The sequence below is a fragment of the Gracilinanus agilis genome, chromosome 6 (genome assembly GCF_016433145.1).
Source record: "Gracilinanus agilis isolate LMUSP501 chromosome 6, AgileGrace, whole genome shotgun sequence".
NCBI lineage: Eukaryota > Metazoa > Chordata > Mammalia > Didelphimorphia > Didelphidae > Gracilinanus > Gracilinanus agilis.
This window is the reverse complement of record NC_058135.1, coordinates 270,628,478-270,643,634: the sequence shown is the minus strand read 5'-3', so window position 1 is coordinate 270,643,634 and position 15,157 is coordinate 270,628,478. Positions and strand designations below refer to the sequence as shown.

General features: G+C 58.8%; 1 protein-coding gene across 1 annotated transcript in view; it reads right to left on the bottom strand.

Moving 5' to 3' along the window:
- Positions 1–3,521: 3,521 nt before the first annotated feature.
- CRY2 (cryptochrome circadian regulator 2) overlaps positions 3,522–15,157 on the bottom strand; it is a 27,087-nt gene continuing 15,451 nt past the window's right edge. The window contains exons 4-12 of the mRNA XM_044680077.1: positions 14,136–14,320; positions 13,810–13,898; positions 12,985–13,125; positions 11,879–12,190; positions 11,539–11,690; positions 11,091–11,293; positions 10,722–10,814; positions 10,280–10,474; positions 3,522–3,608 (exon numbers count right to left, since the gene is read on the bottom strand). Coding sequence (XP_044536012.1) covers positions 10,323–10,474; positions 10,722–10,814; positions 11,091–11,293; positions 11,539–11,690; positions 11,879–12,190; positions 12,985–13,125; positions 13,810–13,898; positions 14,136–14,320 — 1,327 coding nt within the window. The 3' untranslated portion in view covers positions 3,522–3,608; positions 10,280–10,322. The remainder of the gene's footprint in view (positions 3,609–10,279; positions 10,475–10,721; positions 10,815–11,090; positions 11,294–11,538; positions 11,691–11,878; positions 12,191–12,984; positions 13,126–13,809; positions 13,899–14,135; positions 14,321–15,157) is intronic.

Here is a 15,157-nt window from a genome sequence, read left to right as displayed (position 1 = left end):
AGGGGCGGGGCGCACCTGGGGAGGGCGCAGCCACACCTGCAGCCTTGGGCTCTCGGCGCTCGGGGCTGGGCATTCGCAGCCTGGTAGCGCTGGTGCCGCCTGGGGCCGGAGGGAACTGGGGGAGGGGGAGGGCAGGGCGGGACCTGGGGGGAGGGACTCCGGGGGTCTGTCTGGGAGGGAAAACGTTCTCCTCTACTCCTCCCCGCCCCCGGCTAGCCGCCCCCGCGCCGCTCTCCGAGGTGCTGAAGCCTTCCTGGGGTCACCCAGCATCCCGGCTCCCCTCTCCCCCCTCAGGATCCGAGACGATTCCTTTCCCTGGACAAATGCCAAATGCCCGAGACGGAAAAGCGTGGGATGGTTTCCGCAGCTCCTTTCTAGCCTCCACTTCCTCCCGTGGGCCCCGGGGCAGGCCGCTTTCCCATTCATTCACAGGTAAAACGAGGCCCCTCCGCTGTGGGAGCTGCTGGGACAGGAGGGAAATGGGCGTGGGGGAGGGGCGGGAAGCACCCCCCACACACACCCACACTCCCGGCTCCCCACGCGGACCCTTTACATCCTCGAATACTTTGGACAGCCTTTGGACCTCGGCGTCGACTCCATGATGGGCCCAGGCGTGTTGGGGGCCGGGAAGGCCCAGAGAGGTCGAGCCCAACTGGCCCACTATCCGGGGAAACGGGTCTGGAGAGGCCCCGCAGCTCCGCTCCCACAGCTCCTGGGTGCCACTGTTGACCTGGACTCGAGGCTCTCTCCGCTCCGTGCCCCGGAGCTCGTGCTCCCATTCTCTGAAGTCCCCTCCCCACTGGGCCCATTTGGAAAGGGCTCAGCCTAGGCTAACACCTCATTTCTCGTCTCCGGGTTTCCTGGGGCTTGCAGGGTTCTCCTACCTCCTTCACTGGGGATTTTTTCTGGGTTCTTTTTTTCTTCCAGACCTCTCTCCACCCACGCCAGGGCTCGGGCTGGGGCAGCCCCTTCCTAGCCGCCCAACCTCGGGCCTTCCCCCTCCAGATGGGTGTCTAGGCCTTCCCCAGCAGGGCTTCCTGGGGAAACTCATCTCAGAGCCAGCTTATTCCTGTGCCTGCTGGTGAGCCCCCCCCGGGGTTCCCGCGGCTGTCCAGAGGAGCCTTACACAAGCCTCCTGGAGCTCTTCCTCCTCTTGAATGGCTCCAGCAGCAGATGGTGAACCCCAGTCAGAACCCCGAGCTCTTGCCTCTCTCAGGCTTCAGCCGCCCCTCCCTAGAGAAGCTCCCACTTCTCTAGCCCTGCTCCCTCCCTTTAAGCAGGAGAATGGACACTGGATTTGGACCCCTTTCAAATCTTGTCTTTGCCCCTCTAGTCTATGGTCTTGGGCAAGCCTTGCTTTCTCCACTTGTAAAATGGGAAGAGGGCCCCAGAGAGTCCTTCAAGCCTTAAAGCTAGGATTGGGAAGATGTGCCCTCCACAGCCCTCTCCCTCCTGACACCTAGAGGTGCTGGAGAAATCAGGCCCCCTTGGGTGCTGCTTAACAAATGCCCAGACCTGGCGTTGCCCCGCACCCATCACAATGATCAGTGATTTCTGGAGGTCCTGCTGTGTCCCTCGGGGTCCCAGGAGGCCCCTCGGAGGACCTCTTCCTCTCCCAGCTCCATCCCCCGGACCCCTTACACCCAAGAGTCCAATCAGACATGGTTAAAAAGGGAGCCGGCAGAGACTTAGGTCAGAAATGAAAGCTTCCAAGGAAGCAGCTCCACCAATGAGGGAAGGACAGCCACCAAGCCAATACATCAGGGTGACTGAGACCCAAAGGGGGGGGGGTTGCCACAGCCCACCCTAAAAATGGCAGGGGGGGAGGGCCTCCAGACAGGTGCTGGGGAGGATTTGTACACAGTTTCCAGCAAGTGCATCAACAAGGCTATGCCAGGCCAAGGACCAGAAGAGAAGGGTGGCAAGACTCCAGCACTCCCCCTGTTGCCCTGGGACTCGAGCAGTCGGAGGCTCCAGGGATCCCCTTCTGTCCCCTTGGGGTGCTCAGGCCCAGGCCCACCCCCAGTGGCCATGAGAGAGGGAAGGTCACACAGCACAGGCAAAGGCAAACATTTATAAAATCAAAGTGTATTTTCCAGGCAGACCACGGGAGAAACAGAAGCAGCTTCTCGAGTCTCTGTGCAGAGGTGCAGGGGGTCCAGGCTGCCCACTGCCAGGGATCCCCGGGATCCGTCCAGGGAAAGGCTTTCTACATGGGGCCCCTCAGCTCAGCTGCGCCAATCCTCTTGCCAATAAATTAAGGAGGGCGGGAGGGAGCAGAGGACTGGCTGTTCTGCTTTTTTAGGGGAGTCAAGCATCAAATGAAAACAGGAGCAGGAGCCAAGTTTTCTGATGGCTGTTAAATGCCAAGCCTGGCCCCACGGTCTGAGGCTCCATGGCCAGTGTGTGCCATTGGTGGCAGCAGCCCCCGAGCTCCCCTGAACTCCATCCCACCCCACCCCACTCTCACAGCCCCCCACAGGAGCATTTCTCGAGGGACTGAGCAAGCTAACAGCTGACTGTCTTTGGACAAGGCTCTGGGGATGTTTCTTGAGGAAGGTGGCCAGTGGGAGCCAAGGAGGCTCCACAGCTTCTGGTCACAGGGAGACGGGAAGAGATGAAAGGCCTTGCAAGCAGCCTGGCATCACCCAACCAGAAAACACACACATGTGCACGCACACTCAGGCACACACACACTTTCTCTTTCTGCAGCCCCATGACAGGCTAAAGGGGGAAAGGAAGACTTGTGCAGGTGGCTATATTAGTTTGATCTACTCGATGGCTTCGGAGCCAGCCCAAGGCTGGCCTTTAGCCCTGCATGGGAGAAGAGGAGGCAGAGGCAGAAGTGGTAGAAGCAGGCCACTGGACACCCCTGAAATGCAGGACTGTCGTCTCCTCCTCCTAGGAAGGGCCAGTGCACCAAGGCACCTCACCCCATTCCACTTCCCTGGGCCGGTCGGGCAGCCCCTCCTCAGTGGGGGCACCATAAGGACTCCTAGAAGAATTTAACCTGCTGCCAGTCGAGGGCGATTTCTATTCTTGGAGGCTCAGTGTCCCTCAAAACTAAGAGGCTACGGCTTAACCTCTGCTTTAAGAGTTTAATTTCTGCCCCAAGCTAGGGGAAGGAGAGCCTGGAGGGCAGCGCAGGAAGCCTGGGCCAGGTTCCACCTCCACCTGAGAGGGATCTTCCTGTAGGACACCCACTGCCAGGGGGCTTGATCCTATGGAGGAGAAAGAGCTTCAGGCTCCTCCTTGGTCAGTCAGGCTCAATCATGAGATGGCTGGGGCACAGGGAAGAGGGGCGGGCACACAAGGAAGGGGCAGAGAGGCGTTGGCAGGGAGCCTGGCCAGGTCACCTCCTCTGGGGGACTGCAGAGCAGTGCTCTGGGTGCCCAGGGGGGCAGCGAGGCCTACCAGGGTGCAGCAGGCACGGAGGCTACATCTCCGCACGCACACGTCACACATGGTGCCTCCTCAGACTCACACACACAGGCACACACATACTCTCTTCTCAGAGGACTCTCCTTCCCCACAGTCCATGTTCTACTGTCATGGTGGCCGCCCTGCGCCCCGTCTTTCTGCATCCGCTCAGTTCTGCGGCTCTGTCGCTGCAATGGGAGAGAGCACAAAACCAACGGTTAGCCAACATCTTGAACCAGAGGCATGTGCTGTCCATCCCACCGTCCCGCTCCCCGGGACAGCCAGCCTGGCACTTGGTGGCTGGGGAAGGGCTGAGAGAGTGCAAGGATGGGGGCTGCCATTCTGACATCCAAAGGGATCAGAGGAAACATTGCGGGAGCTCCACGGGGGCCAAGATACACAAAGGCCAAGGCCAGGGAGGAAGGGGGCACAGGAGGAGGAAGTACCCAGGGCAGTGGGTGAGTCCACCAGCCCAGGGCTAGCCATTCTCCTGAAAACCGGAGCCTCTCAACAGTGCCCCAGAAACAAAGCTGGAACAAGTGTGTAAGAGTGTGTGCGTGTGTGCGGGGCAGCAGGGGCCGTATGGCCAATACCAAGGCCGTGGGCACCGAGGACGCTGGCCAGGGAGATCCCTTGGAGACGGGCCCTGAATTCCCCAGGAAGCTCCAGAGAAGGCTGGGAAGGAGGGGCAGTGCCGAGGGATGGCGGAGGGAGGGGGCTGCCTCTTTGTTTCCCGCCAGCAGAATGAAGGCTCCCTGAAGGCAGGGGCTGTTTCCGCTGTCTTGGTGTCTCTGGGCCCAGGAGGGTGCCTGGTCCATAGTGACAGGCAGTTAATGAATGCTTGTGGACTGAGGGTGTGAGGGAAGGGGCAGGAGAGAAGGCCAAGAGAAGGGTCACTCAGGAGAAGGCCAGGAGGACCTGAAGCATGAAAGAGTTGGGAAGGCAGAGGAAGAGTCAGAGAAGCAGGGCCCGAGGCTGGAAGGAAGCTCCGAGGCGGTCATCGTCTCGATCGAGGCCAAGGACACTTGGGAGCAGGATCCAAATAATCTCTCCTGCTCCGGCGCCCCAAAAGGGAGGAAGGAGAAAGCTGCTGGTGGCAGGGGAAGAGGCTCAGTGGAATGTCCCGAGAGGGGGGGCACAGAACCTGGGGGTGGGAGGGCCCGACCAGTGGGATGGCTGATGCCAAGCAGGGTACAGGAGACATTTCCTGCCAACGGGAGGAAGGGCAGCCCCAGTTCTCTAACTCCTACCTGTGAAGGAATCCTTCCTATATCGTCCCCTGCATTTCTTTAATTTACCTCCCAACAACCTTCAAGAAGGGGACAGAGACCGAGTCTAACTCCACACTTGCAGAGAGCTCCGAAAGTCACTGAACCTCCAGCCACAAGGAAATGGAAACAGCACAGAAACCCTCCGAACACCAGGGGAAAGCCTGTCGGGTGGTCTGAGTGTGAGCTCCCGGGGGGTTTCGAGCCACCTTACAGAAAGGAGTCACAAGACGCCGGCGACGAGTCAAAGCGACGTCTCTAGCAGACGCAGCCCAGCTCTCCTGGGCAGGGATTGCGGCCGACGGATGTCTGCGCTACCTGCTGCCCTCAGCGTTGAAAGGGAAGGAGGTGGGAAGATCTAGTTCCTCCAACCACACGCTCCATCCTGATTCTCATGATAAATAATTACAGATTATTAACAAGTGGAGGCCATGAAAGCCTTTTTCCATGAACCCAGTCCGGCCGGAGGGTCAGCAAGCCCCAAAGAGCTTCCTGCGCTGCAGACAAGGACTCGGCCCCTGACTTCCGGGAGCTCACGCTAACCTGGGACATACAGAGAGGAGCAGCATCTCCGAGGCAAGGCCTGGGCCAGGGGGAAGAGGACCCAGGAAAGGCCTCCTACAGAAGCTGGGGGCAAGAGGCAGACAAGAGAGAAAGGCTGGGGGGCTGGGGGAGGGCATCATCGGAGAAGCCAGCAAGGGGTCATGCAGCAGGCCGGAGGACCAGCTCCCCCAGGCCTAGCCCAGGTCTCTGCACATGGGGGCTCCCTCAATGAGCCGTCTGCGCCTGAGCTCTCTCTAACTGGGCTGCTCAGCTAAGGCAAAGCTCGAGCCTCCTGGGCCTGGGAAAGAGGGCTGCTTTCATGGGTCTCCTGTGGTCCTGGGACCACTACCACAGCCCGGCTGCACAGAAAGCCACAGGGCTGGGATGGAAGGAGGTTCAGGGCCTAACTCGTTCCTCCCTTGGCTGGGTCAGGCCTCTCACCGGGAGAGGTGCAAGTCTCTAGAAAACAAGGAGGGGAATTGAATGAGGCCTCAAAGCAGGGAGAGATGACGTCGACATTCAAAGGAAGCCTCGAGGCACAGCCAACATGGAGGAGGGAAATCCCGAGAAAGCGGAAGCTGAAAAATCAGTCTTCTCTGGCTCTCGGGCGCCTTTCCATCTGCCTTTAACCCAAGACGGGCAGAAGAGTGGACACAAGTGAGCTAAGACCTCCCACCATAAGATGAAACCAGCTAGACAAGTGCACACCCAGCACTTCCTGGTTCTAAAGGACACCAAGAAGCGCAGAGCTCGGGCTCAGGTCTGGTCCTGGCTCACCTCCCACACTGGGCCTGCCAAGGGAGGCACTAGAAGGGGGCCAGCAGCCAAAGGAGCTGGCAAGTTCTCAGACATTTCCTCCTCTGCTCCTCAGCAGAGGGTGGGTGAAAGGCTCAGAGAGAGGGAATGGTGGGGACGTGAAGGGCTTTGGGGTCCACTGCAGGGTCTTCTGTGGGAAGTACAAGAGCCCCTGCTGGCCTGGAGCAGGATGCGGCCCCCAGAGACACACCAGGCTAGGAGTTGGGCAATCAAGGCTCAGCCCATCACCACCTAAGATGATCCGCCCATTACATGGCCAAGTCTTCACTCTGTAGGCCTCAGTTTCCCCCTCCATAAAAAGCAGAGTTGGATGAGGCCTCATCCAGCTCAGATTCTAGGATCTTACAATCCTCTGACCAGAATTCCCTGAAACCATCTCAGACACCCTGGACCCATGAGTCTTGTCTGAGGCAATGAGAGGTTAAAGGTGTGGGGCCAGGAGCTAGGGGGGTCAAGGGGAAGTGGGGTCACCGAAGCAGGGCAGGGACAGGTCTCTTGTTTCTGGGAGAATGGGGAGGAGGGTCAGGCTGCTCTGTGGAGGGAGGGAAGCAAGCATGTGGCCCTGCTCTCCTCAACGGTAAATCATTAGACAAATAATGAGAAGAAATCTGCCCAGAGCCCTGCCATAATGGAATTGGGACAGTAAGCAGCTTTGGGGATTACAGGGACCCACTGGAATGAGAGCTCACTGCAAGCACAGCTTGCCCTTTGGGTTCAATGAGCAGAGCAACGTGAAAGCTATCCTGGGACAAATAGCAGTGAGCAGCCGCCCCGGAGAAGACTTCGGCCCAGTGGGTTCAGGACGTATCTTCTTGTGAGACTGATTTCCACTGCCAAGCATGGCCATCCTGGGGAGGGCCACAGGTCTGAGCTAAAAGTCCAGACTCCTGGATCTTGGGGCTGAGAGGACTCAGGCCAGGAGAGGCAAAGGACTCCCCTAGAATTGCCCAGCTAATAATCAGGAGGAGTGAGAAGAGCGAATCAGACTGTCTATCAATCAGCAACTTTTAAGTTAATGATAAAAAACTTAAGTACCCCTACTCATTACCTTACCAGTTACTAAGTAAGAGAGTTCACAAGTCACTTGCTAGAGTAGGTGACAACTCCAGAGGCCACTGCCCCATCCCCTGGGCAGTGCTAGGCAAGCTGAAAGTCTACAATTGGTTCCTGTAAAATGGGGAAGGGACAGGAAGTGATGAGGGAAAAGGACTATAAAAAGTCCTGAACTTCCGGTCCAGGGGACATCCCCTTTTGAACAACTTCTCCTTTGGAGTTTGTCTTTGGACATTCTGAGTCAGTGAGTCAGATTGAAAGAGGAGACTCTTTCCCTGGATCCTGCATCAGCTTGCTGGGTGAGTAGCTGGCCTTCCTTTCCTGGCTTTTGGAGAGATTGGTTCTAGAGATTCCTACCTTGGCTTTGGAGGAGGCTGCATTGATGGAACCCTGGCTGAAGATACCACTGGGACTTATGGCTGAGGATTACTAGGAAATCCATGTGGAGACAGAGTCTTGGGGAAGCCCTGCTGGGGCTGATCCTAGCTTCTCAGGAGAAGGGCTGGTAGGCTTATTAGAATCTGTCTCTTTAATCTACATTTTTCCACTTTCATGCTTTCCATCTCTTTGTAAATAAAGCTGCTAAGTCATTTTGACTTAAGGTGTAATGTTTTTAAATTGGCGACCACAATATTACTTTAGAACTTTCATATTAGCATGAAAACTTAAATTTAAATTCTTACAGGAAGAAGGGAGCCCCCATACCCCATGTTTCTGACATATCAGCCCATGTCTGCCTCTCTAGCCTGGGGCTGGGGCTCTCACTGAAAGGCAGCCAATGTTTCATGGGGAAGAAACATGGTTTCTGATGTTGAAAGTGCTTCCCCCACACCATGACAGTCCCCAGGAAGAAGGGGGGCAGCCAGCTTGGAAGTTTGTCTCTATTTCACAAATAAGGGACAAGTTGGTGAATGACAGTCCTGGCGTTCATCCAGGGCCAAAGCAGCTGTGAGGTCAAATAAAGAACACAGTAGGCTGGAGGCAGGTAAGAGATGGTCTCGCTGGCAGAGCTTTCTTCAAGACAGCTCTCCTGACTAGACCTTTCCTCTCCACTCTAAGAGCTGCCCATCTGATGCCAGGCCTTTGCCCAGAGGACAGCAAGAACCTCCCTCCCATCATCCAAACCGTACACAACTTCAGAACCATCGTTCTATCTCTGCTGGGATCAAGTCACTCTCCCCTCCTTAAAAAAAAGCACTCACTGGCTCCAGAAGAAAGTCCAAACCCCTCTGCCTTTCCCTCTTATCCAAAAACACCTCCCAGACAAATTTTCCACTCCAACCAGACCAGTCTTGTGATTGTTTCCAAACATATCACAGCCATTCCTGCCCCATGACATTGATCCAGTGTTTCCCTCCACCACAGCCAAACCCTGGATTTGAAAAAAGAAAATAGCTCCAACAAATAAAAGGGCCTTTCTTAGAGGAAAGTCTTGGATTAACTATCAGAGAACCTGGATTGGCTAAGGCAGGTCATTTCATCTCTGAGACTTTCCTCATCTGTAAAATGGCCCTATTAGGCTAGGTGACCGCTGAGCTCCCTTCCCCTCTACGTGAGTGACCTTCTCGGGCCACAATGGAACACCATTCCATTTAGAACACCATTTAGAAGACCATGAGCCCCTTCTATCTCGGGCTTCGTGCCGCAACGTCTGTCCACTTCTAGACTGGAAAGAGCAGTCGGGCCGCTTGCTTCAAGCACTTGGGCATCCCCCTTCCCATCTGCAGACTACCCTTTCTCCATTGAGAGGTCTTCATGACCACAGGTTGGAAGGGACAGGCCAGAGGCTGCTAACTTAGTCCAATCCCAACCTGGAAGAGTCCAAGGGGCACCTAAGGCTAGACCATGTTGAGCAAACTTGTCCTGACACAGAACCTCAACTGGCCCCACTGCTCCCAAGGCTCCTGGTTCTGTCCTCTTGGGCCATTCTCTCCTCCCTAAGGCAGTCCTTGGGATAGCACGAGGCTCCTGCATCTCCTCTTCTCCTTTCTCTGAACTCCTATTCCTGATACCATTCCTCAGCACTTATCCCAGCTTGTCTTGTGCTATTTATTAACTCTTTCCTGGGCATGTCCCAGCAAAGTTCCCCTTCCTGAAGGCAGGATCCATCATGTTCACCCTCTGAGCACTGAGCACAACCCAGGACACTGAGTCACAGCTCAAAAATCATCTGCTGGCTTATTACTGTGAGCAACTCCATTTTTCTGGTTTTTCATGTCCAGGGAACCTGCCTCACCTCTCACAGCTAGGAAAATAAAGGGAATAATTTCTGCTCGCTCTCTCCTAACCAAGGCAAGTCTCAGGGCGAGGGCACGACAGCATCAGTAAGAAAGACCACAAAGAATTTCAGAAAGGAATAAGGGCAGGCAGTTGTGTGCATGGAACCTATACTGCCTTACTGAAGAGAATCAATCTAAAAATACAAGCAAGGCCAGCGGGCCGCCAGACACCGGAAGCCACAGGGACTCAGCAAGAAAGAGGCAGTGCCAGAATGTGGGAGCTGTCAAGCAGATGCTGTCCAGGAAGGAGGCCTCTGGGGGGGATTGTCAGTGTAGAGAGAGATTGTCGTACAGCATTAAGGAAGCTTCCACTAAGGCAACGACTAGTTCTGGTGCCTCTAGGCTAAGCATGAGAATGCCCAGGGCAGCGGGACGTTCTAGGAGGCAAGGAAAAGGGATGGTGTGACCTGTCTGGTTAGCATCTGGCAGAGCTCAGCCTCTGGGGCTGGGCAAGGCACGGTCAGCCCCCTGAGGGCCGGGGCCAGAGAGTGCCAAGCACATGGTGGGCACAGCTCAACAAATGTTTGCAGAATGAATCAATGAGCTAAAATCTGATCAGCTTCTGGGGCCAGTGCTGCTCTCTGCTGGCCAGACTAAGGAGCTCAATCTGCTAGGAAATGGGGAGGAGGAAGAGAGGGAGAGAAAGAGGAGGAGGGGGAAGAGGAAGAGGAGGAGTTTTCCCTCAGAAAGCCTGGTGCGGGTCATGAAATCTCTCCCTCCTGTCAGCTGGTGGGAGGAGGAAGAGTCTGATCTTTTTCCATTGGGATTTCTGAAAGTCCTCAATTTCAAATGGATGCTAGATAATTCCCGGCCCCTTCTGGATGGGGTGGACTCTGCCCAGGTGAAAATAAGGAACGGTGGGAGGTGGACCCCCTGCTAGCCTGGCTCCCCACCACTCACCGTGCCCCCTCTCCCGATGCCCTCAGGCTGGGGTTCCTCGCTCTCACACGTCCCTGCCAGCCAGCTCTGGTACGGGCAGCAGCGCCGCCGCCACCATCACCCGGGCCCGTTTGCTGTGCTCCTCCCCTGGAGCCTCCTCTGTGGCCTCCAGTTTGCGTTTCGGGGATGCTGGGCTGCAGGGCAGGGGTTTCAGGCCTGCGAGGAAAGCAGAGTCAAATCCATGTACCCGAGACAGACTGAGAGCCAGGAAAGAGGGAAGAACGAACGGAAACTGGAGGGAGAAGGCAGGGCGAGAAGGGCATCTGCCCACAGGGCTGGCCCACCGCAGGCGCAGCTCCTGCAGGCGTCAGCAGCATCTGCCCCTGGTCCCCTGCCCCCACCCAAGGCCAGCCTTGGCCCCAGCCGTCTCTCCCTGGGTGCAGGGGCCCATAGAGGGGCTCACCTGAGCCGCCGATGGCGCCGGCCTGGCCCATGCTCGCCTCCACCATGGGGCTGCTGAGATCTTCCAAGCAGGACGGGACAGAGGCCAGTAAGCCTGAGGAGGGTTGGGGAAGAGGCAGGGGAGGCAGTGAGGCAAGAAGGGAAGCAGGACGGTGCCCGAGGCTCCCCTTCTGCCCATTCACCCCAAGCCCAGTGTGGGGGGATGCGCTGGGCCATAGGCCGGGGAGGGTCCCTGCAGGAACAACTGGCCACACGGCCTCCCCAGAGAGGCCTCTGGGGTCACCCAGCTTGCTCCTCCCCACCCCCATCGTGGGGGACCAGCAGGGAAGGAGCCCCAGCCCAGCCTCTGCCCTTCGGGGTTGGCACTCACAGAGGCCCCGGTAGCGGGAGAGCTGCTGGTAGATCTGCTTCATGCGCTCGATGTTGAGCCGGCTGGTCTCCGCGTGGTTGACGATGGGCCGGGGGTAATCCACGCCGATGACGCACTTGGCGGCCTTCTGCACCGGCTCGGGGGCGTTCCAGGGCTCGTAGATGTAGCGGGCCGGGAAGCCTTTCAGCTGAGGCAGGTAGCGCCTGCGGGGGGCCCAAGGCCTTTAGCACTCACCCTGGCCTAACCGGAGCCCTCAGTAAGCTGGCCCCTGCCCTCGGGCACCCTGGGCACGCTCGCCCCCTGCCCTCGGGCACCCTGGGCACGCTCCCCTTCCTGCCCTCTGGCACGGTCGCCCCCCCCCCCCCCCCCCGCCTTGGGCAGGGCAAGAGTGTGAGGAGGTCTCCAGGGCCCCCGGAGGGTCGGCCGTGGGGATCATCCACTGTCCCACCTGACGTAGTCTCCGCTGGGGTCTGTCCGACGACCGAAGCCCACGGGGCAGTAGCAGTGGAAGAACTGTTGGAAGAAGGCGCTGCAGGACAGCCACATCCAGCTGCCGGCGTTCACGCTGAAGTCGGCATCGAGGAGCAGCTCGTCGAACACCTGCGGGATGGGGAGGTCAGGGGGCACCCCGGGGACGAGCTTGGTCGGCCTCCCAAGCCAGAGAGGGAAGGGCCTTCGCCGGCTCCTCTAGCCACGAGCCACGGTGCTGGTGTTCGCAGCCAGGCCCTGGGCCCGCTCGGGCGCTCCCCCTCCCTGGGCAGCCCGCCCTGGCCCCGAGGGACACTTACCCGCACCCCGCTCTCCCAGCTGACCCAGAGGTCTCCGCGGGTCAGGAAACAGGCCACAGCGTGCCGGGCCAGGTGGTGGATCCAGCCCTCCTGCCGCAGCTGGGTCATGATGGCGTCAATCCAGGGGAAGCCGGTTTTGCCCTCTGCCCACTTGGCCAGGGCTTCTGGGTTGCGGTCCCAGGGGATCTGGATGCAGATGGGGTTCCCCTCCATCCGGTCAAACTTGGGATTGTTGGTCGCTGCCGTGTAGAAAAACTCTCGCCAGAGGAGCTGCCCATACAGCGACAGCGGCGGGGTGTTATTCCTCTTCACCTAAGGCGAGAAGTCGAGGGGGAGGGTCAGCACAAGGTCCGGCAGGGCTCCCGGGGAAGCTGGGGCTGCTGCCGCTTCAGAAGGGCCGGGGAAGTGAAAGAGGCCTGGGCTGGGAGTCAGAGGCCTGGGTTCCTCCTGGGGGATGGGAGGCTGGGCTCTAGGCTCCACATTCCATTCTACCCCCTAAATCCTGCGTCTGACGATGGCCCCTGTGCCTGATCCCCTGCCTTGGGTGGCCCAGATCGTGGCCGGGCCGCCATTCACTGTGCAGAGCTGTGGCACCGGCCGTGACCGCCGGCCTGCTGGGAGCCAGACCAGACTCCCGGCCTGGGCACTCTCCTGTCTCGTCAAGGGAAACTTCTCATTTCTCAGAACGAGCAAGGCTCTGCCTCCAGAATTTGGCCAACAAGCCCTGCGAGTGTGTGTGGACACCCAGGACTTGAAAGCAAACTGGCTTTGGGCAGGTCGGGACTTTCCCCAACAGAAATTCTCCCTACACAGGCCCAAGTATTTTATGCAATCAGATGCTGCACTCAAGAGAACATCCTTATTTAACAGAGAACACCAAGAAGGCGCCAGTGCTATGCTCATCCAGGGGAGCATCGCTTCCAGGAAGCTGAGGCGCCCAGAGAAGAGGGAGTGTGTGGCAGGCCTGTGCGGGGACTCTGACTCCCAATCTGGGGGGACTGAGCAGCTGAACCCCATTTGTTAGGCCAGCCTGAGCCGGGCAAGGGCTCCCTGGGCTCGAGGGCTCTGCAGACAGAGGCTGCCACAGGGCAGTGTGGCGGCTTCACCTTCTTATAGAGCTCCCAGAGGCGGTAGTAGAAGAGACGGCAGGAGAGGCACCCAAAGCGCAGATAGGGGCTGAGGCCCGTGGGGCTGGCCAGCAGGGAGGTGGCGTTCATCCTCGGTCTCTCATAGTTGGCAACCCAAGCCTGGCACGAAAGAACCAAACGAGAAGCACCCTTTATCCTTCCAGTGCTCCCCACAACAGCATCTGACACCCATACCCCCTGCCCATCTCACCTGCTCACCTCATGGCTCCTGCTCACCCCCCAACCCCCTGCCAGGCATCCTCGTGCTTCCCTCAGTGGCACAGGGTCACCCCCCATTCAGCTCTAGCCTTTCTTCAGGCCTGACTCTGACTCTGTCCTGTCACCATCAGACAGAACTTCCAGGGCTCTCGTCCCTCATTAGCTGTGGAGTCAATGGGGCCTGAGGCCGATGGCCAGTGACCGGCTTCACGTTTTATATCTCTGTACTTAACAGAACATTCTGAAGAGACTTTCTAATAATGGTGGAATCTGGGGCATCAGAACAGGCAAATGGGGGGTGACTCTGGTCCCAGGGCTTTCCCTCAGATACCTTATGGGTAGCCACCGTTTCCCCTTTTAGTGAGGCCGACCTTGATGCCAGGCTTGGGATGAGAAGGGTCCGGAGCCCCAAGGCAGCATGTGATTAGTCAAGATAAATCAGAACCAGGTCTCGCCCCAGCTGGCAAGCTCTCCCCTCACCATCCCACTGCTTCTCCGAGAAAGGCAGGGCGCCAGACAGCCTGGATTATGCACTTCCTCGGACAGGGATGTGCTCCCAGCTTCTCCCCTAAAGGGGGTTCTTACCTTCCTCTCCAAGTGCTTGTCCAATCGGGCCAGAGCTTCCGTCTCTCCTCCCTGCCAAACAGCTGGGCCGAGTCCATCGGTGGGGAACCCTGGCGGAGGAGAGCCAGGTGAAAGGAGCAAAGGCTGGGCCGCCCCTCGTACCCGAGGAGGCTGTCCCAACGGCCTTCAGGCCTTAAAATCCGTCTCCTCCTCGCCTGGTTACTGCTCCTCCCCTCTCTCTGCGCCCTAGCACGGACCGGCAAACTGAGGCTGCTCGTGCCCACTTGCAAGGGGCCCTGGAAGGCGTGAGGAGCCCAGTGTGCGCCGTGCACGGGGAGGGATCCTACCGAGCTCCTCCAGGGACGGCACGCCGTAGGCATCATCGTGGTTCTCCTGAATCTCGGCCTGGCATCGCTGCATCTGCTGACTCGTCACGCTGTTCACGGGCTTTCTGGGCAGCTCCATGCGGCTGATGATAGCCTGAAAGCGCTTGTAGGTGAGGGGCGGCTTCTGCCCATTCAGCTCAATGATCCTGAGGACCCCAGAGGAGACTCAGCATCACTCACGAGGCTGGAGCTGGGGAGCCGCCGGCCGGCCCGCTCGCCCGCCCCAAAGGCCACCTGCCGACTGAGCATCATGGCAGCGTCCCATTTTATAGAGCGAGAAACCGAGGCACGAAAGAGAGGCGCCAAAGCGGGGCACTGGGCCAGCCAGGGCAATGGGGAAGCCTAGAGACGCCCCCCGCAACCCGCTTAGCCTTCCAGGGCCCCAGAAGGAGCGGGGGCCCGGCTAGAGGGACAACGAAAGGGGCTCTTTTCCAATGGCCGGCCTGCCCCTCCCCCGAATGGACCCTGAGCGTGCTGGGATCAGCCCCCGGGGAAGGGTAGCTCCGGGCCCCTGTGGGCCTCCGGCACTGCTCCATCCCCAAGGAGTGGAGGGAGAGGTCAGAGGCTTCCGGTTTGGGCCTTCTCTTTCCTAAGCAGAGGCGGAGCCCGATTCCCCAGTCTGAGGCTGACATCAGACCACTGGGGCGGGGCGGCGCTCGGCAGACAGCGTGTGGGCGGGGCCTCGGCCCTCCCCCTCCCCTCCCCCGCCTCCTCACGTGGCTCTGCCTGCTGAGGCTGCGGAGCTCACGTGGAGCGCCTGGTGAGCCTGAGACTGCAGTCACCGCTAGGTGGGGGCCTGGGGAGAAGCAGCAGGGGAGCCGCTGGGCCCTCCCGGCCACGCCTCCTTCCCCCAAGACCTCTTTGTAAAGGCCCAGCAACCCGGGAAGCAAACTGTTCTCTGCAGGGCTGACCAGAGCTGGCCAACTCCATGGCCCAGACCTAGATCAGAGCCCCCAGCCCTGGGGCTCAGCAGGGGCCTTGGG